The sequence below is a fragment of the Metopolophium dirhodum genome, chromosome 9, assembly GCF_019925205.1.
Source record: "Metopolophium dirhodum isolate CAU chromosome 9, ASM1992520v1, whole genome shotgun sequence".
In the NCBI taxonomy this organism is placed as follows: domain Eukaryota; kingdom Metazoa; phylum Arthropoda; class Insecta; order Hemiptera; family Aphididae; genus Metopolophium; species Metopolophium dirhodum.
In genome coordinates this window covers 9,851,352-9,874,014 of record NC_083568.1, presented here as the reverse complement: position 1 = coordinate 9,874,014, position 22,663 = coordinate 9,851,352, and the positions used below count along the sequence as shown (strand labels likewise).

At 28.3% G+C, this 22,663-nt stretch overlaps 1 protein-coding gene and 1 long non-coding RNA gene across 6 annotated transcripts; one reads left to right on the top strand and one right to left on the bottom strand.

Moving 5' to 3' along the window:
• Positions 1-1,544: 1,544 nt before the first annotated feature.
• On the bottom strand, positions 1,545-16,239 carry LOC132951696 (mitogen-activated protein kinase kinase kinase 4). Of its 5 annotated transcripts, none has more exons than XM_061023573.1 (24): positions 16,076-16,239; positions 9,496-9,569; positions 9,087-9,245; positions 8,836-9,009; positions 8,594-8,754; positions 8,473-8,537; positions 8,211-8,416; positions 7,817-7,962; positions 7,664-7,719; positions 7,374-7,539; positions 7,116-7,236; positions 6,840-7,046; positions 5,806-6,113; positions 5,213-5,317; positions 4,921-5,113; positions 4,554-4,703; positions 4,270-4,485; positions 4,037-4,196; positions 3,586-3,950; positions 3,356-3,524; positions 3,036-3,158; positions 2,866-2,972; positions 2,620-2,799; positions 1,545-2,553 (listed from the first exon to the last, which is right to left on the bottom strand). In XM_061023573.1, the coding sequence occupies exons 3-24, from the start codon at positions 9,192-9,194 to the stop codon at positions 2,470-2,472; spliced, it is 3,570 nt and encodes a 1,189-aa protein (XP_060879556.1). In that variant the 5' UTR covers positions 9,195-9,245; positions 9,496-9,569; positions 16,076-16,239; the 3' UTR covers positions 1,545-2,469. The 5 variants fall into 5 exon arrangements, with proteins under 5 accessions (XP_060879556.1, XP_060879555.1, XP_060879557.1 ...); XM_061023572.1 differs by lacking the exon at positions 16,076-16,239 and adding an exon at positions 10,259-10,397; XM_061023574.1 differs by lacking the exon at positions 9,496-9,569.
• Positions 9,696-21,573, top strand: LOC132951697 (uncharacterized). The gene is made up of 3 exons (XR_009665380.1): positions 9,696-9,833; positions 10,022-10,463; positions 18,091-21,573. It is a non-coding gene; the product is annotated as an uncharacterized LOC132951697 (long non-coding RNA).
• Positions 21,574-22,663: the final 1,090 nt, after the last annotated feature.

Here is a 22,663-nt window from a genome sequence, read left to right as displayed (position 1 = left end):
CTAATCTACACACAAACATTCAATTATAAATATATATATATTGACAAAAAATAATAATACAAATCAACAAACATGCTCAATCAACCAATAGAAACCATTATAATATAATTATTTTATTATTATTCTCTCTATTTCTTCTTTTATTATTCTCTATTATTATTTTAATCTGCAACAATAAACTACATTTTTTATTTTTTGACATAAACATAAAATTTGACCAAATTTCCTACTTTTCCGGTGGATTTTCCTAAAATTTTCTGTCATAGAAACCTTCTCCGTGGTATACTCTTTCGTTTAAAAAAAAAGTCATGAAGATCTGATAAGTAGTTCCAGAGTTACCCTGTACAAAGATTTTCATTTCACATTTATATTGTTAGAGTTAGAAGATAATATAATAGCAAGCAATACACTATTATTATTTTATTCTGTAACTAAATTTTTTATTATTTAGTTTATTTTTTTTCTGGACAGATGGCGCCACTATTGTTGTTTTTTTCATCCATATTTTCTACTTTTCCGGGTAAGTTTTCTAAAATTGTATTACATAAGAACCTTCTCCTGAGTCCTGACAATTACAAACACAACAAAAAAAGAATTAGCACAATCGGTACAGCCGTTCACGCGTGATGCGATGATCAAGGAATAGACGTTGTTGTTTTTGGCCATGTCGCCAGGTGTGCATTTAAGAGGCCATAACTCCGGAACCACTTATCCCACAGCGTAAAAACTTCACAGAAATCATCTACATATCAATCTTAATATGTCCTGAATTTTTTATCGAAATCGGTTTGGTGGATCTTGAGTTATAAAAGTTTATTCAAAATGTACACTTATTTTTATATATATAGATAGAGATGAGCATTTTCCTTACAAGATATTTTCCTCTTTTTATGCTTTAAAAATTTTTATTTTTAAATATCGTCGATAAATAATTATCTCTCTCAGTCAAGTTGAACACAGATCCACAATTCTTTTTTTTTCATACGCGTCTAAAGTTAGAACTTCAACAAATTTCATTAAAATTGTGAACATCTTAACATTTTTATTTGTCTACCCAAGAAAAGTTAAAAGTCACATTTATTTCGTATAAGCATTATTTTGAAATTACATTTTTACGATGAATATTCTACTGTTAATTAATAATTTCTCCATAAAAGGTTTTTGATATTTTGTTGTAATTCAAAAATTAACTATAAATAGATGCTTCAAATTTTCACCAAATGATTATAATAAAATATTATGATTGTCTGTAGCCAGTGGGTACCTTACATGATAAAATGTTCAAAATTTTTTGACTCTTTTTGACAGATTCATACATTTGATATTTTGAAAAAAAATTTTCTTATTATGGATCAAACAATTATCACAAGGCTCTGCTTGTGTAGTTGTGTCAACTTTCAACAATCCGAAACCATCCATCCCCCTAGCTGCGCCATTATCAGTAGTATCTTGTAAATCGTAGAAAAAACTGGAACTATCGGTTTTTAAATGATGTGGGTTATATTGATTGTCTGTGAGAGTATAATTTGTAAACACAACCAAGCTTCTTAACAATACTATAATTTATTGTACATTTATAAATTTATAATAAAATAACATTTTCATTATATGAATAATATATTATATATTTACCATTTTTAACATAATTATATATTTTTTAAAGGACGGCATGTATAAGAATATAATTTAAACAATTTAACAACTACTTGATACATACATAACGTAAAAAAATAATAATAATAATAATAATAAATGATGATTGGCATAAATATCATAGAACAAAATGGGTATGAGGTATTTCATATTCACTAAAACAATATTAATAATCCTAACAAGTGGCCGCATAATTTGAATATTGAACTAGTTGTGATGTGATCAATAATTCAAGTTAATAAATAGACTAAGACACATTTTAACATAAAAGTTACTTATTGGATACAAATCTATCTATTAAATACAAAACCACAATAACATTCACAAATAATTTACAGACAAGGTAGTAAAATTAACGATACATAGTAGTAAAATTTATTTTGTTCTTTAATAATTAATCAGCAACACCTTTATTTTTTTTCAATTATATAACCAAAAAATCTATTATAATTTTTAGTCCAATAATGATGTCATCCAACGACTTAAATATAAATTTTTTTAATTCCTAATATGATAAAATTTAATTACTAGCTAACACATAATATAATTTTAATTATTGCGCGTTGTACTTTAAAGACTAAAAAATAATATTTACAGTTATCTATCATCACTATACATTGACCTAACAAAAAATATTACCACGTTTTTGTGAGATCAATATATTTGATGGTCTAGATTTAGTGGAACTAGCAAAAAAATTTTATAATAGAAAATAAAACATCTCGAAGTGTATATGAGTAAATAATTAAAATGTTACATGAATATAATGTTCAAGTATACAGTATAGGATTAAAATAATATAAAAAATACTGGATGCTATCGTTTAAAACCCAATTTTATGTATTCCTCCAGCATTGCAGTTGAAGATATTCGACAGGAAACACACTCCTCGGGCATAACCTAGAACAGTGACACGGGTGAATTTCAAATGAACAATAACTAAACAAATTTATTTATTATAAATACTTTGATAAAGTTATGTTCTTGCAGTTTCGAAATAGTTGCTCTAGAGTACGGATCATGTTGTAGACAACTGTCGACAAACTGTTGGCCCTCATCGCACAGTGTGTCCGGTACAGTTGGCAAGACTCCCATGCCCACTTTAAACATGATTTGGTAGTTAGAATCATACTCGTGCCACGGTCTCTATAGAAACATTAATAACAATATAAATGTTATAATGATCACAATGGTGATGCTGTAAATGCATACTTTGCCTGAAGCCATTTCAATTATCACACATCCTATTGACCAAATGTCTACGGCTCTACCATGTCCTTCCGTGTTGGATTTCATAAAAACTTCTGGTGCCATGTACGCTAGAATATTTGATTTCATGTTAATATCAAATGTATCTCTCTATTAATATTGCTAATAGCTACCTTGTGTTCCAACAAACCCTTTAAGTTCTCCTGGAACTGTGGTATGCGCTTTCATTTTTACTGCAGAACCAAAATCACCCAGTTTCAAACAGTTGCCTTCGTCAGTCAAAAAAATGTTTGCACCTATTTTAAAAGCAACATTTAGTTTTTGATGAAATTGAATACATGTTTAAAGGACTGTTTGAAGGGACCAGCCAGAAAGTTTGAGTTATCCAAGGATAATACAATAATTATAGGAAATTATAGGGACCAGGGAAAATGTTAGGTATCAATGATTTCGTGTAAAAGAAGTTTGATTGTATATTATGGAAATATCTTACTTTTAATATCTCTATGAACGATGGCATGCTGGTGTAAAATGTCCACTCCACTAACCAACTGTTTAGTAAACCTACGTAAAAGAGCTTCTGGTAGTCCACTTTCTGTGGCTGCGACTAAATTTTCCAATGTCCCTTCAGCACACAATTCCATAAATATGAGCATCTCTTCCTAAAAATGTAATTTAAATGAAAAATTTCATAAGATTGGCACCCATTATCTATACCATTACCCTATGAATTTCAACGCCATAATATCTAACAAGATGTTCATGAGTGATGCCTTCAAATATCCTTAACTCAACAGCTACATTTCTGATTGCATTGTGATCAAATGGTTGCAATTGTATTTCTTTCATAGCCATCAATTCTCCAGTTTCATTATTAACGGCAGTGTATACCTTACCAAAACGGCCTTGTCCGATTTTTATGCCCCGTTGCCAACTAAAATGTACAGGACGAGGACGAACATACTCAATACGTTCGATATTATAATCATGTCGAATGTGCCCAATTAACTCTTGTGATCGCAATTTCTCTTCTAATTGATGATCTAGTTTATTAACAGCATCCATGACCCGTACATTTCTCTCAATATCTAATTTGGTTTTTTTATTTATAACAAAGAACATGAAATTAATTAAACCAAATTAATTGATTCACATAAGTCATTTTTATAATTACCACTTTTAAAAGTTTTTTCAGTCTTCAACATTTTATTCCTCCCCTCAATTGCGGAAGAATGACGCTTTTTTTGTATAACACTAGGGTTTGAAAACGAACCACCATCGTCCAATTTTCCAATAATATATACTACACAATTTTCTATCAAAATCTTAAAATTCTATACAAAGAAGTAATTAAGTTACACAACTTTTCTTTTAAATTGAATACAACATAATGTTCATATTACATACCTTAAAATCCACATCACTAAGTCCAGCAACGTTCTGAGGTTCACATACGCTGAGTAAAAAATCTACTCCATTATTTGCCCATTTGGGCTTTAAACCTCGACCGGGTTCACATCGTTTGTGTACAAAATTTATCCAACGTTTTGAAATAGATACGTTGTAGAGAGTGGCTTGGTCTTTATACGGACCACACATAATTTTGTTAGCTTCTTTATGATACTATCCCATAAACACATTACATAAATATACATTTTATACATTTAAGATTTGACTATTTTAATACATACCTCAAATCCAAATTTATACATCTGGTGCAAGACTTCTCGAATACGAGGGGCTAATGTTATATCGTCAATATCACTGTTACAAGTATCAGCTGCTTCCTCTAATGATGTAATTATTTCTATAATACACCGACAAACTTCCAACAATTTTTCCTATAATATGCATTCAATTTTTATTCAAATATCAAAAATTCAACTAACTAAAATAATGTCCACATAAAATTATTTCTATTTAGTAAGTAAGCTTTTGCAACAGTGTCTTTGCTTTTAATTCCAAGTGAACCAAAATACAATTGCATCCTCAATAAATAAAATAATTTGTTGATTTTTATTTATTTTACTATTAATATTACACAAAATATTTACATACTTTTAAAGGTATCATTGTAGTCAAAATTGGAGATAAAGGACCATCAAACTTCACATTATTCATTTTATCTTTTTTATACTGTTCGATCATATCTTTGCATAAATTTTTAACTAATGACATCACAAGAAAAGATTTTTCTCTGAATAAGCTTAATAAATTTTGTAATTCTCTGCATATGGCTAGTAAGTTTTGCCTAAAAGTATATGCATTATAATTTATTTCTTATCATATGGTTAAGAATACAATTAATATACAATAAATAATAATATTTTGATTACAAATTTATATTTACTTGGTTTGAGAATGATCAACATTTTGTACTATCATTTTTATTTGATTATGAGTTTGGTCCTTGAAATGTTTTAATATTGTTTCCAACATGTGTTTGGCAATTTCGCTACAAAAATAAAGTATATTTTTGTATTAAAATGGTATAAACTATTCGATATATGTACCTACAAGATTTTAAAACACTGACAAAGTTATTATACTTTCATTTTTAGTGTAGTATAAAGTGCTAAATGTTTTTATAACTAAAAAGATCAAAGTAAGACATTTAAGTCCATTATTTTTTAGTTGGAGATAAAAGCATTTTAATATTTTAAGCCACAATTTTATATATAAATCAGTTTTCCAGCGCAACATACTTTTTTAAAGTATTCGTTAATATAATAAAATAATATAATCTATATATTATTAAAAGTTTATTTAAATTAACATTGCAGTGATTGACTATATATTATTATTGGCTCATTGTAGCAGACATGGTAAAACTTTAAATAACATACAAAAGCAACAAAATAGTACTTTTGAGTTAACTTTTAAGAAGTTATTACCAACTATTTCCTACAATGTCACATTAATGTTAACTAAAACATTACATACCAAAATGTTTTTGTGACCGTTGTCATACCATCTGGAATATGAGGAATTATAACTTTCATGTCATTCCATTCTTCTTCCAGCATATTTTTTTGAGCTTTACAATATCCCATCATCACTACCCATTGTTCCATATACCCCAAATAAACTTCCAAAACAATTTTGGTACACTCGTCAAAATGGCTTATACGTTCTTTGAATATTTTCATACCAATTTCTGTATCAGACCATAATGTTGATTGTATATGACGAACAAAACGTCTCCTGTGTACTACAGCCAACATTAAACCTTCCTTTAGCTCGCAAGTCAACTAAAAATTATAAATTGTTATTAAATATATTTTTTTTTATAAGTAATTAACATGGCTCGTAAGTTCGTACATTTGTATATCAGTCCTGCCAAATAGTATTAAGTAATTTGGTAAGATAGAAATTTGCTTCAAGGTGAAGTTGTTTTCGGCACGTTTAATATGATATATTTAGGGCATACCTATTGTGCATTTAAGATTTTTAAATTTATAGTTAACATCGTTAATAGTTTTGTTGCACATTTATTTTTGTATCTATCAAGTACAAAATGTATTAAAATAAAATTTTATAAAAACTTTAAAAATACTAATCTATTGTATTTACATTTTAAAAATATAATTAATATGTACATGGTTAAATAGTTCAAAATTAGATGTTTAAAGTAATGGTCTAATGCTGGATTGCATAAACAATTTATTAAATTTAATGGTTCACTAAAAATTTAATGGACCAATCACGGGCCACTAAATCTTGTTTAATTAAGGGACCATTAGCTCACTATTGATTCATTAAATGTTTTGTGCAATCCAGCATAAGAAAAACAATTATAATACATTAAACTAATAAAATATGTTCATACAAGTTTGAAATCAAAAATATTATGAAACTATTAAGTTTGTTTATAAATTATTACAATAATAAATTTACATCAATTTTTTTCTTCATTTTCAATTGTTTTATAGTAGGTATATGAACTTATGAACCCTGATAGTTAAAAAATATATTACTTGTCTGATGCTCATTATTGAAGGTTTTTCTGGTCTAGTATCAAGTCTCATACGAAGATAAGCATGTATAAGATCCAATGGAATACGAGATAAAAAAATAAATGTAGCTCTATACGAAGGTAAGTTCAATTCCTTTGATTCTTGACTCCAATAACTATAACGCAATAATTCTTCATCATGAGGTACATCATGTTTAGAATCGTCTTCCTAAAATAAATGTTTGATTAATAGATATAAAATTAATTAATATTTAATTTTAAACTAATATTGATTTACCACTGTTGATTCTTCTTTAAGAGTTAAATGTGCTTTACGCAGAACATTTTTGTATAATTCATCAAGAAATTTTAATGCTTTTCTTAAACCCTTAGTCTTTAATACACCAGCAATAAATTGCCTAAAACATAATTTATAATTTACTAAAATGTATCTATGTATTTACTTGTTAACGCTTTGTTAAATAGTAAAAACTATATAATATTATAATAACTGACAATGGTTTGATAAAATAGATAATTCTAGAAAATGACTTACCTATAAGTTTGAGAAGCATAGCAAGATGAATTTATTCCTATTGTGTAAGGGAAAAAATGTTGTCTAAGATGAGCTATAGGCTGGGTGTTATATAAATCGAGATCTTTATATGATATTGGTTCACGATAATTCACAGTAGATCTTTTGAATTTGAATTCAAAATTTTCTATAAATACATTTAAAACAATTTAGTCATTAATAAATAGATTTTTATTTCAAATGCTAAATAAAAATATTTTATTTTTATTAGATAATATAAAATTAAAAAGTAGATATACAAAATAATTTACCAATACTAGTTCTAGGAGAAGGTGTTAATGAACCTTTGCCACTATCATTGGATACACTGAAAACAAAAAATAATACAAATCAATTAAAATTAAGAATACTTATAATACTTGGTAACATATATTGAGTATTTACTATAAATTGCTTTTATTTACCTGGGGGAACCTGAACTGCAACTACTAGTTGCCATCAAATGATTTAATGGCTCCAACTCCACTTCTTCTTCTTTCATTAAATGTCTGCCTAAAATTAACAACATCAATCGCTGTCTCTTTGTCATATTGTACCACACACACATTGCCTAAAATAAAAATACAATGTTCATTTTCCAATACTGAAAGCTTAAAACTATTCCTGAAATACATTTTAAACATTAACTATACAATTTTTTTTTTTTATAATCGATAAATTAATTTCAGTTTTGGTTTTACATAACAGAATTTTACAATGATACATTTACAAACAACAAAAGATTATAAAGCATTATCTTAAAAGTTTAGGAGTAAAATAAATTAATAAATTATTGTTAAAATTAGTTGGGAATCTTACCTTAACTCTATTAGTGAATTCTGAACTTTTAAATAAAGGATATTGTACTGCAAATGCTCGGCTAGATGGAAATAAAGATTCAGCATACTCTAATCGTTCCATAAGTTTTTGTACTTGGCAGAGAGCTAGATTTTGTTGTTCAATACATCGAGAACAAAATAGTCCAAGACATCCACTGCGACTTGAACATTGACCAACATCTTCATCTATAATATTCATATTTATAGAACTTAATAAGCAAACTGTATATTTGATATCTTACCTGAACAATTATTCGATTCTTCACAAGTTGGGGATGTTTTTGAATGTAATTGATCAAATCTAAAACTAAAGTTTAATTATTATATTAACATTTTTAGTAAATATTTACATATAATACAAACCTGAAGTTTATAATTTCATCAAGGAGATAGCAGATATTTTTTCTCTCTTCGCACAGATACTTGTCTTGACTCGTTATAGTCCGGTCAGTTAGCCTGGCACGCAATTCTAACCATATTAAGTCTTTGAGTTCACTTTGCCATAATACCTCCTCTTGACTTAACTGGACAGATAATTACAGTTCAATCATTTGTAATAATTGTATAATTAAATAATATATAAATACAATTCAATATTATTTTACTTGTCTGTTGAGTTCATATGAACTAGTCACTTTTTCATTATTAGCTAAGCACTTGAGTTTGTTATAGAAAGCGATCCTGTTGACGTCTTCAGACTTTGCCAACTTATTGTTGATGAACTTTCGACAGACCACTAGTTTAGAGCCAACACTCCAAAACCGGTTATTTGTTTCGACCTAAACAATTTAAAATGTTCAAATTACATAGGTACTGATATTTGATTAAAACACCGGGTATAAACCCGTTAACATACCTTGAATTTACTAAGCGGTTCATCGTGATCCTCCATTTGGTCTTGGTCCTCAACCATCGAAACTGAATCCTGGACTTTGTTCTGCTCTCTGACGTCGAAAATCTCCATTTCGTAATCGAAGTAGAATCGAAACTTTTTGTTCACATCAATACGATTTTTCTGGCAGAAAAACGAAAAGACCATGCCTCCGATTATATAACTGTACACTATAATATTTCGGCCGTATGGCGGCGACGGCGGCAGTGTATTCAAAATTTACGTAACAACAACTATTATGATTATTACTAATGTCTAATATTATGCTGGTCGGGTGGCGAGAGTGGAACATTTCTCATTTCCCAACGGAAGCGGCGGAGATCTCGTGATGAGGAGGAGAAGGACGTTTTTTAGTTTCTGTTTTTATACTTACTTATCATAGGCTATCAGAAACTGGTTTCTCATCGTCGTCAACGCATTTATCTGTGTGTCCGCTCAAGCCACGACCTGGGGACAAAGTTCATCGGATTTATCTCCATCAGCCTATCGGTCTCGATAACGCGCAACAAACAAATCATCGATCAACCTAACTTTTTTGCTTTTTCCTCGTCCTTTTTTTATTTTAATATTAGTTAATATAATAATATGTTATTGTAATTAATTCTCCTACGCGCTCGGCTCGGCGGCGACCGGCAGTCGTCGAGTGCTGATTAGTGTAACGTGACACCGGTATTATCACGGAATATAATATTGCGCGATTATCGTATATAGGTACGTACGTTATTATTATTTATTAAGTAATAAAAGTTATCGTCATGTATATTATAATACAGTTCGAAACGATAATATTACGTATATTCTATATTGGTGGGGACGTCAAACGAATAAACAATTTGTCATAAAAAAATAATATTGAAATATTCAACTTAATTCAATAATAACAATTTATTATTAAATAGGTATTATCCCAAAATCCGAATTCTGCGATCCCGCAAGAAACGGAGAAAGTCGAAGAGAAAAACAAGTGTCGACAACGTAGTCACAACCGATCACAGACTTGTCGGGCACTCGGGCAACCAACAGTCGGCGGACGCGCGAGTATGAGACGGGTAGAACATCTTCATAACTCTAACCGTACAACACTACCGCACTAGCGCATAACGCGACCGAAACATAGATAAAAGATTAAACCGTACTGTCGTAGACCGTAGTGTCAAGACTTGTGAGCAGTGAACACTGAGGACAGAGCGTCTCAGCGTAACCTGTCGGACTGCCAAGTGCCAGAGTGGCGGAATGCTGGATTCGGAACTCTGAGCGTCGGATGTCAACCAGCGCGCCACACTGACACAGTGGCACACCGCCCGTCATCGACCTTAACGAGGCCAATTAAGCCCCCCTCAAGTATGATATTATTATTATCATGTAGTATGTACTACTTACAATATTATTATTATTGTCAAGTTTTGCTGGTGTACGAAAATACGCAGTAAGGCCTCAGGGGCCGCCTCGGTTTAATATCGCGTGTGTGCGTGCGTGCGTGCATGTGTATGATAGCGGGGGGGGCCTTATGTCCCTATGGTATAATATAATATCATCTAGATAATGATATTATTATGTTTATGTATAATGTATACAGCCGGGTGATTCATCAAGCATGCTTACCCCTCCCCCCCATTTTCCTTTAATAATACATTTATTCAAATTCTGATTTATGACAATTTTAAGGGGGTTTAGATAAGAACCATATTATTATGTTCAGTTATTTCGATTTCTTATACAATTTAAGAAGTGTCCTGTAGGCTGTGGTGATAATTATAAATTACATATTTTTAAAAATAAGAACCATCTTTGTTTTCTGTAAATTGTTAAGAAGATGACTCTTTTGAGCATATTTTGATGTAGGTATATAAATCCTAATTAGAACGAGTGACTTATTACTTACTAAGGATTATAATTTATAACCTTGGTTCATGATAATAGGTTTGAAAAATAATATGTGGGCTATGATAATTTGACAATAAATTAATACTTATATGTACCTATTAATTAATAGGTAATTAATATTTTATAATTTGAAAAAAATTGTATACCTAATAAATACTATATAGATTCAATATGAAATCTATATATTTTATACTTTTGTATATAATAATCAGAATTTGAATACATTTATTATTGAAGAAAAAATTGTATTATGCTTGGTGATCACCTTGTATAATATGCATACTATGCCGGTGAGAATATTGTAAGTATAACAAATTATACTTAGACCCATGTATACAGTAGGCTATAGGCCAAAGCCGATAGCCCTATACAGGATATACTATATATAGGATCAGCTTACTAAGTACATCGTGAGATTAGCCTTTCCGCAACAAAAAAATATAATTTTTTTCAAAAATGAATTTCTTTACGTTTTTTTAAATGATATATTTAATATTGTGATAACACATATTTTATTTTACTTTGATAATATGAAACAATACTTTCTAAAAACGTTGATATTAATTTATAAGCATTTGAAGATTAAAGTTTTAAGTCTAGATTACCGAACTTTTAGTCCCTTATTATACCGCGCATTATTATACAGCTCATTTGCTCTTCTAAGCTTTAAATGTTTATAAATAGAAAAATATATTCTGCCATCTACACTACAATTTTGAATTTTTTGTTTTGAAACGTAGAAAAGTATTCTTCAGCACAAAGTTGTACAACTATTCAAAAAAAAAAGTGAACAAATAATTTTAGAAAAATATGAGAATATTTCAACAATTAATAAGTAAAGCTTTGTAGAGGTAGCCAGGTAGGGGCAGCCTCTATAAATATATCTAATAAGAATACACTTCGATGTTAAAAATTTAAATTATGCTTCATACTTATATATTTTTTTGTTTTTTAAACACAAAAATCTATTGATGTCTGATAATATTAGAGTTTCCCATTAAATGGATCATATATGCGTTGTACATTTTTAATAAGGTCCTCAATAAATCTAGTTTTTATTTTTATTTTTTACTGTGTAATTACTACTGTTGTCTTTTTGCGTCGCACACATAACGTTATACAGTTGTATTATACAGTATAATATATTCATATACAGTAAAATATACTATAATTTATAGTATATATAGGTACGACGTAACCCGTACACATATATAAAATGTGCATTATTTATTTTCGGCTTTTTATTCGGCGAGTACCTACGATCGAAAATTTGGCAGTTTGGATAGGACCGGTCGGCGTTACATCATATAATATATATATCAACCGTAGGATAGGTGTAATAATATAATAATATCGTGTGAATTATTATAGGTACACGTGTGTAAATTATAAAAATACCAAGTCATGTTTATGTTACGTATATGTCTGTTGTACTTAGTATACATAGTAATTAGTAGCCAGTAGGTACCTTGTACCTTTTTTTTTTTTTTTTTTTTTTTTTCCAGTTTATAAGGTACCTTGTACCTATAGAACTAAGTAATATGTATACCGGGGATTTCCTGTTGCGAAGTCGTAAATCATAGTATATCAAATGTAATACCTCTGTACGAGTACGACTGTTATAATAATATTATACTTATACATATTTATATATTTTATTAATGTTATAATCATAATATAAACGTTGCGCGAGTAGATAGTACAATATTATTATACATATTATAAATTATATTTCGTACTGGTGCAATAGATGATGACGAATAACAATCTACCCGGTGGCCTGTGCACAATAATATTATATAAGTATCTACCAGCTAGTCTGATTGAAAACAAAGTTGTCGGGAGACGCAAATACTTTCCATTAAAATATTACTTAAACATAAATAAATAAATTATAATCAAATCAATATTAGGTGTATGGGCAGATTCGGACAACATACATGTCCTAGATTATTATATATATTGTTTACTGTACACACAGACACACATTATAGTACCTTGTATCTGTACCTATATTAATATATTATTATATGTTATTATAATATGTGTGTTAGTATTATATTATGTTGTATTGTGTACACAATTTGGGATCCAAAGACAATATTACCCCCTTATTCCCCCGTAGATACGCCATACGCCACTGTGTATGTTGGTCCCTTGGTATTTCGTAATTCATTAGAAAAATATTATCGAAAAAAGTATAATATTTTAATCAATTAGCTATATAGAAAAATTGTATACTTCATATTTATTAGCTAATTTTTAAAAAATCACGCTTTTTCTGTAAATTGTTAATTAGATGACTTTTAACGAATGTTATATTGTATAAATCGAAATTGGAAAGAGTATTTTTTGGGTTAACTGTGTGTACTATGCATGGGCGTAGACCTTTGGTGATATGGGGGATGGATCCCCGCATGACCTTGTTTGGATTCTGATTTTCTACTTCAGCATATTTTCTGGTAAGAAAGTGAATCTAATTGGTACTTTGGGGAAAAGTTGACCAAAAGTGAAAAATGTTTGGCAAGAGTTAAAAATTCTCATTAGTTTTTAAAAGAGTCGGGAAAAACAAAAAAAAAAAATAAGGGAAAACAGAGATTTTTACGCCAAACTAGTTTTCTAAAAAGTAAATTTTGTTATTAGGTGTAACTCTAAGATATAATAACCGTACCGCAGTTAAATTAAATTTTCACCTAATGTTAACCTAACCTAACCATTTTCTATGCACAATAACATTTTCAAAATATTTCGTCTCTTTTTATGCTATAGGCAGAAGGATATTTTGATTTTTATAAGTTTTTTTTAAAAATTACTGTCCATAAAAAAATCTAATACAAGGCTTATCATAAGTTGTTGTCAGTGTAAATTAAAAAAAAAAGATGAGCGTTTTTCCCATAATATTTTTTTATGAGCGTCTGAAGTTAGATATTGGATATTCACCGGTAAGTTAACAAAATCTCATAATTCACCTTTCTTAATTTGTTGTAGTTCAAAAACTAATAACCGTAGGTACTTGAAATGTTCACCTAATGTTTTTATTTTATTATTTTCTATACATGAAAATTGATAATGTTCAAAATATTTTGACTAATTTTGATCTATTACCTAATAGACATTTTTATTTTTTATTATTTTTTATATAATTAATGTCAATTAATTTCTTAATAAGATGCCTACTGTGCAGCAGATCAGTACCCACTTGCTTATTTTTTTATATATAATATTATTGCGGGGGGCACTATACCTGTGATTTATCTTAAAAATTATGAATATATATCCCCCCCCCCCCCCCAATGCAAATTCCTGTCTACACCACTGGTACTATGGATACATATTATACTACTATTATACTAGGTTCATGATAATACGTTTGGAAGATAGGTAGGGGCTATGATGATTTGTAAATTATAGTAATTATTAATTCATATTAATCTACAAACACTCTATAATTTTTATTTAATAATAATTGTTTGATAGTATTATAAGTACTTACTAGATTAAATGTTTAATGTTACACCTATTTTATATTATTTATTAAAACCATTTTCAAGGACTATATTATATCCTATAGTAATATAGTGTATACATTTAATAACTCAAAAAATACTCTTACACTTGTTTGAATTTTGATTTAGATATAACCAAAGTAATAACTACCTAACAATTCTTATGAATAAATATAGTAGAACGGAATCTATTCATAAGAATAGAATCTAATGACATTATGACACATATCTCTGAAAATTATCTTGGGATTTGGGCACCACTGTAGTTTCCAGGACGCATGTGATTTTGAGACATACATTATTTTATATTGCCCACCGTTTACAATAAGTTCGTTTTGAATTAGCTATTATATTCCAACCTCGCAACTCATACGAGTCATCTGCTATATATATAGAAAATTAGAACCTATTTAATTCATAAATTATTTATGTTAATAATATATAATAATATTTTTTTAAATACATTATATAGTCATTAACTCATTACACATATAATTATACGTTCTTTCCTTTTAGATAATATATGCCATTTCTTATGTACACAGTATATATTATATACTGTTATATACTATTGTTATTAGTTATTACCCATTACCAGATAATCTTAAACTCACAATAACTTGACAAACTGAAGCTATATAATTGAGCTTACGACCCAACCATATCTTATGATTCTATTTTATTATACCGGTTGACATTATTCAACTACGAATAACCTAACCTAGGTATCGAATAACCTAACCTAACCTATTCAATTACCCATGATAGGCTATGGCCTATGAGTATGGCGGGCATAGGTAAAACCTAGGGCTGACCGGTATTTTAAAATTATTTTGGTTTACCAAAACCGTTCGGTTTTCCAGAATACCGAAACATTTCGGTTTTTCGGTATACCGTTTCAAACAGGTTTTGAAATCAATACCTTAATACCGAAAATTATTTTTAATACCGTCAGCCCTAGTAAAACCTACTTTCGGAACATCTGTACTATACCCAATTGGTCCAATATTAGCTTACATTATAATTGATTAAGTATTTACAATTTTAATATACCTACCTAGAAACCTACCTATGTATTTATTTTAAAACATTGTATTGAGTTGTAAGCATTTGCAAATTCGATTGTCCAATAAACAAATACAATTATATTATAACCTAATAGGTATAAATTTAATAATTGTTGCTTTTCGCGTATAGATAATCTGTGTAATATGTAATATTATAATATGTTTAAAATTTAATTGTTTTCGATATGGTTTTGTTGGTTGACGTCTAGAAAATCGAATCTTTCCCCCGTGTGTTAATATTATAGTATTTATTTTATTTTTATTTATTCTTCAAGAAGATATACTGGGCCCTACTGAACATTTTCGTAGTATGCAGTCCTTAAACAATATACCTAATAATAATTAATAGGTAATATGTAAAAACTATAAAGTTCAATAAAGTTAATAGTTATTAATTATTATGCTTAATATTGTTGTATTAACTACTTAATTAAATAACCTATAATATTTTTAAAACTAATAAAATATATAATACCATTTTATGTATAATAATCACCTGATTAAGGTCCTATAATGCATCATGCCTAATAACGAATTCGCACGATCAGCGTGATAATTAAAATGATACAAACAGAATTAAAAACATAAAATACTAAAAACATTTGTACATAGATATATCCTATAGGTACTAGTGTTATAACATGAATGTACTCAATGCTAATGATTTTTGTATACTGTCTACTATTTAACACGTTGAACGATAAAGAACAATAATAATGCTTATATGTAGGTACCTACTATACAAATTATTTTTAATATTTTTAATTAAGTATAGGTAGGTATGTATATTATATATTACTACGCAAACGCATATGTACCTATAGATTGTAAATACGTAGGTGTTAACAGATTAGATTATTTTATAAGTATCATACGATATATCTATATAAAAAATATGAACTTCAATAGCTTTTACTATATATATGACGCATTTAAATAAATAATATAAATATGTGTGTATGTGTGTGTGTACAGAAATATGCACTTGTTTACTAAGGGAAAATACATAAAAATAATCGTTGGTATTCCATATAGTATAATATGTGTATAATGTATACACAGAGTGTTTCATGAATATTTACTGTTTTTTTTAACTTTTAATAAATAGGTGGCAGTATTGTATATCATATTATATTATTATGTATAAATCATGACCACATTATTTTAATATCTATAAAATAGTTAAGTAAATAATAATTTTAGGTACATTTAAAGTCTTATGCATATAGGTACTATTGTACGCTAATATTCTTTGAATATCAAAAACTGATGTGTTAATATTATAGACCTTATAAACATGGACATTGACATATTATATACATTCATATTTGACTATTTGAGGCCTTGAAGTTATGCGGTTCTTAACATCAGTGGTGAAACTAGGGGGGGGGGGGTTAGAGAAGCTTAGCCCTGGCTAAGATTTAGCCCCCCAAAAAATATTCCTTATTGATTTATGTATAAGCTGTCTATGGGTTATTTTAAATTAATAGTTTTATGGGGCTGAAGCCCCCCAGAATTTTAACCCTAGTTGTGTCTATGCTTAACTGATACGAATTTGAGGTCGCTTGTTTACATTTTTGTATGATATGATTATATACATATCTATATATATAATATATTGATACTCATAGGTATACTTATTTTGCCTCAATTTGAATCACTTTTTTACCGTTGATAAGACCGTTATGTCATATACATGTTTATTAGATCAATGGTGAAAATACTAATATCAACATTAATTTTTTGGAAAATTCTAGACAATATCGATTTAAAGACTTGAATACTTGATTATCTGTATTACGTTTCTAATATTTAAATATATATATATATATATAATACCTATAACCTATGTCAGCTATAAAATACCTATATAACGTTAAAAAAATCATACACCAACAGACGACAGTCCCTATGACTTAAATGTATTTTTAGATGTCGTCCCGTGGATTGTGACCCGATAAGGACGCAGTTGCAATGTAAATTCGTTTATATATTTGTTTAATGATTTAATGATGAATAACGTTTAGGTTATATTGTTATAATATGTATTCCCATTTGCCACTTATATCAGAATCAGATTAACATAGTCGTTTTCGCGGTTGTTCGTTAACGCGTGAACAATAAGTTTGTTCCAAGTTCCAACACAACATTTGGGACTAGTTGCAGATTGATTTATTGCGCATGTGCTAACCTAGATGGATTATGGATCATGGACTCAGGTCTCAGAGGTTGGACTGCTGGAGCTCTGATGGAACCATAGAACATAATAGCGAAGCGACAGCTATTAAAACACCATTGTTCACTGAACAATTTTTCAGTTGACCTTGAATCCACTGTTATCATTTTGTCTATGATATCCGTGATAATGTTAATTGCAAAAATTAAACCCTTTTTTATCTAAGTATCAAATTAGTTTTAATTTTATTTATGCTAATTTACTAATTATTACTTAATAACGTATAGTTTAGACTTAAAACAGCTTTTAAGTTATACATTAAAATTTGTTTATAGAATAAATTAATATATAGAAAAAAACAGTTACACCATCATGCCGAGCCACCGCTGCTAACATATTCAGAATTCACGGATCGTTTTGACTGTCAGTAACCATAAAACTGGTCTAGTGACGTGTTGAAACAAGTACAACCGTCATACATTTTGAGCTTGCGTTTCTGCCTTTCTAGTGTGTTGCCGTGTCGGAACCGCAAAATTCAATTGATGGAACAAAACTTATATATATTACCTATATGATTTATGTTAACCTCCACAACAAAATGTTTTAGTTTTTGAGTTTTTATGATAGATTTTATAATTAGGTATATTATTAAAACAATATCTGTTTTAATTAACTTCTTTCCAATAATGACTTGTCCTTGATATTTTGTGAGTATATAATAAACATAGTCAGCAGCCAACAAAATAAGATGTTTTTAACTTTTAACATTTAAATACAGAGTGATTATTTTATCATCGGACACTCATTATTTCAAGAAGTGTAAATGTTTTTGAAAATATTATTTAGTCACTTGCAATACACATATATTACACAAAAAAAATTTTTTTCACACTGAAAATAAAAAATTTAAAATTTGTTTTAAATTTGTTTGAATTTATTCAAAATAGTCTATTTGTGAATCTGGTTATAAGAACATTTTTGACAGTAAAAACATTTATCTAAGTCAAGTAGTTTATTTTTTAGAATTTTTTTAAATATTAATATTTTTTTGATTAAATGAATTTGGAACGTACCTATAATAACTTTTTTCAAAATTTTTTTTTCGGAAATTTGCTGACATGAGTATATTTCTTAAATTATTGACTAATTATATCATTTTTGTCATACCTATGTTTAAGTAGGTAGCATAATTTTTTTTTTCGTCAGGTCTTTCTGTTACACCTTGTATATACAAGGTAATAATTAACCAAGTATGCAACTACGCTTTTTCATCCTTTAATAATGTATTTATTAAAATTCTGATTTTTGGAATTTTTAAATATTTACCTATATTGAAACCAAGACTTAGAAATTAGGCCTATAAAAAATTACTATACCAATAATTAGTATAGAAATTTAATAATTTCTATACCATTCAAGCAGATGGATTTTATTATAATTGTTGATGCATAGGTATGCTTAAATGATATTATATCTAAATTGAAATTTAAATAAATAATTTCTACATTTTTAACTTATTATGTATTTAATCCTTGGTTATAGGTACATGAAAATTGAAAATATATCAAATGTATGTAATAGGTTATAGCTAATATTTTACATAATCTATAAATAGTTTGTATAATTTTATGTTTTTAAATGTGATGTGATAATGTAATGTAATATAATCAAATGTATTGTAATCATGTGCACTATGCAGTTAATATACTCTGTTACTAATAGTTTGTAATAGACTATGAACGCAATTAGGCTGTCTAAAACAGTATACCGGGATGCAAATATAGGCTATGACCCTTTTTAGTTATAACTTATAAGCCTATAATTTTAAAATAAGTCAGACTTCCACTCCATTTTCAGCATGCTTAACTAAATTGGTACATTAAAATTAAAAAAAGGTGGGTAAGAGGATGTTGCTCTGCTGTACAGTAGGTTACAAGTGGGTCACTATAATGGATGGTGTTAAATTTGAATATAATATCATTGTATAAGAAAAACGATTCTGAGCGAAAACGGTCAGTCAGCCTATGATATTACCAAGTATATTTGATGATATTATTGGGAGTAAAGTAATTTATACATAACATATTTACGTGGAGCCTTGTTTTAAATTTTCAATCCTATATATAACCTTTATATATAACCTATTTACGTGGAGCCTTGTATTCAATTTTCAATTCTTAGCTATAAAAGTTGAACATTTTATAAATTTTTTACTACAAAATAATCATTAAATTTTAAATTTGATAAATTTTGTCAAAATTTGAACTTTAAATGCTTATAAAAAAAATTTGCCTAAGTATTTGTAATATTTTTCAACTGCTGTTGTAACAATATATCAGGAGCCTTGTATTAAATTTTCACGATTTTTTAACCGACAAATAAAATTTTATTGATATTTATAGAAAAAAAAACTAAAAAAATTGAAAACTGATAATGTTCGTAAACAGCTCAAAAAGTGTCAAATTATTTTCAAACTTTCATCGTGTATAGAAAATACTAATATAAACATTCAGTGAAATTTTCAAGTATCTAAACTCATTCGTTTTTTTAATTACAATAAAATTAGAAAATCGTTAAATGAGAAATCGAGTGAATATAAATTTCAAACGCTCATAGAAAATGTAGAAATTTTTATTTTGACAAAAATTTTCGGGATTTTTCTGTATTTTGTCAAGATTTGAACTTTAAATGCTTATAAATAAAAACTGTGACTAAGGATTTTTAATATTTTTCAAATATCATTGTAACAATATAGTAGGAGCCTTGTATTAAATTTTCAAGCTTTTTTACCCAACAAATAAAGTTTTAAAATCTATGGAAAAAAATACTAATAAAATTGGAAACTGAAAATGTTCCCAACAGTTCAAAACAAATCAAAATATTTTTATAATGTTATCGTGTATAGAAATTGCAAATATAAACAACCAGTGAAAATTTCATGTATATAATATACGTTCATTTGTTTTAGAGTTACACCAAAAACCAAAATCGATTTTTTCAAAAAACAGAATTTGCGTAAAAATTCCCGTTTTCTTTAATTTGTCTTTTGTTTTTCACTGTGCTTTTGAAAACTACTGGGAAATTTTTGCTTTTGACCCCCCCCCCCCCAAGTACGAACTAGATTTACTTTTCTATCAGAAAAGATACTGTTGAAGAAAATCTAAACATTTTTACTGTCCTAAAAGGTGATGACAAACGCAAAAATAAAAAAAATTAATAAAAAAAACACACATCATTGTAAAATCAATACATTCATCGCTCCGCTCAGAATCTAAAAGGTTGTTCAGTAAAACAGAAAAGTTCTTAACGTGCGGTAAAATATTGAGTTGTTCGAATGCGTAAAACACCAAAGATTGTAAGGCTATAACTTAAAAACAAATGATTGTCGGCAATTAAATTTTGCAACAACTTTATTATTAACTCGTGGTAATACATAGGATTCTGAACAAAAAAATTGAAAAATTAGCGTGGGTGCTAAACTAGATTTGTTCCCAATAAATTATTATAATTATATGTAAGTACATAGGTACAAGGTGATTCAGTTTGCCTGAAACACTTATTATTTCAAAAAGTATTAATGTTTTTGAAAATATTTTCAAATTGTTAAAAAATTATATTTTTTTCCTTATATTCCTTTAAGTTTTTTACTTTCCTGAATGACAACATAGAGTTTTAATTTCATATTCCAAAGCAGAATATTTTTCTTAGTATTTTTATACATAAAAATCGAATTTAGGACTAGTAGTTTAAAAGTATTTTATGTTTAGACAAGCGGAGTAGTGCACAAATATTTTGCGGGGTAACCCTGTACCACTCCTTTTCACCCATCTAAACTATAAATACTTATAAGGTATAATTCATAAAGTACTCATGCTAAATTCGATTTTTATGAATCAAAATACTAAGAAAAATATTCTGCTTTAGAATATGAAATTAAAAATCTATGTTGTCCTTCAAAAAAGTAAAAACTTAAAAAATCATAAGAATAAAAAATATAATTTTTTAATAAAAACGTCTTTTAACAACTTGAAACTATATAAAAAAATATTTTCAAAAACATTAATACTTTTTGAAATAATGAGTGTTTCATGATAAAAAAATCACCCTGTATATTATATTCATAAAATGTCCATAGGAGGGGGGTATTGACGGTATAGCACACCCGTGCTTACGGACATATTATAATATAATATAGTTCGGTAAAATAGTTACGTATCGTGTCGTATATATCAGTTTTTAGTAAGTATAAGTGTATAACAATTTAATATTATAAAGTATTATTGTGTATTATTGTCGTTTTAGGTATAACGCAATTTATATACCTATCTACCTAAAAAGTAAATACCTAATACCATTATGGTTATATGGCTATATATATAATATATAATATTTTAATATAATATTATGATTATGTAGTTAATATCCCTCTCCCAAAGATGTCCCTGGGTTGTAACTTGTATGTGACTTGGCTAATTATTTACTTTTACTCGGCTTGTTTGTGTCATTATTATTACGGTTGTAAAGTTTGACTGACTTTCAGCCATCCAAACTTATAAAGGTATACTCCGCTGAAGTATAGGACACAGTACGCGCCGCGCACCGACCAAAACTGGTCCCCCCCACGCAATACCCTGCCAAAGGGGAACCGGTTTCGATTGCAGGGTGACGCGGGGGGGATGCGCAGAATTGGCGCGTTCTTTCGCTGGACAGAGTATAGGTATTTATGTAGGTGCATAATATTTAATATCATGATTCACGACTATAATATAGGTAGTATGTAAGATTGTTTATTGATGATGACGTGCACTTATAACAATATTATTATATTACAAGGTATTTATTATTATACGACAGTTATAGGTTAGGTTAGGTAGGTATTCTAGAATATTCTTTGATTATTTAAATAGG

What these genes read in the sequence shown, in the direction of transcription:
- LOC132951696 (XM_061023570.1), bottom strand. Translation starts at nt 9,269, where the DNA reads ATGGTCTTTTCGTTTTTCTGCCAGAAAAATCGTATTGATGTGAACAAA. An exon ending in GATGAAATTATAAACTTCAG is followed by an intron (nt 8,538 to 8,593) that starts GTTTGTATTATA and finishes ATTAAACTTTAG; the next exon opens with TTTTAGATTTGATCAATTAC. An exon ending in CTACAATGATACCTTTAAAA is followed by an intron (nt 4,704 to 4,920) that starts GTATGTAAATAT and finishes TGCATATTATAG; the next exon opens with GAAAAATTGTTGGAAGTTTG.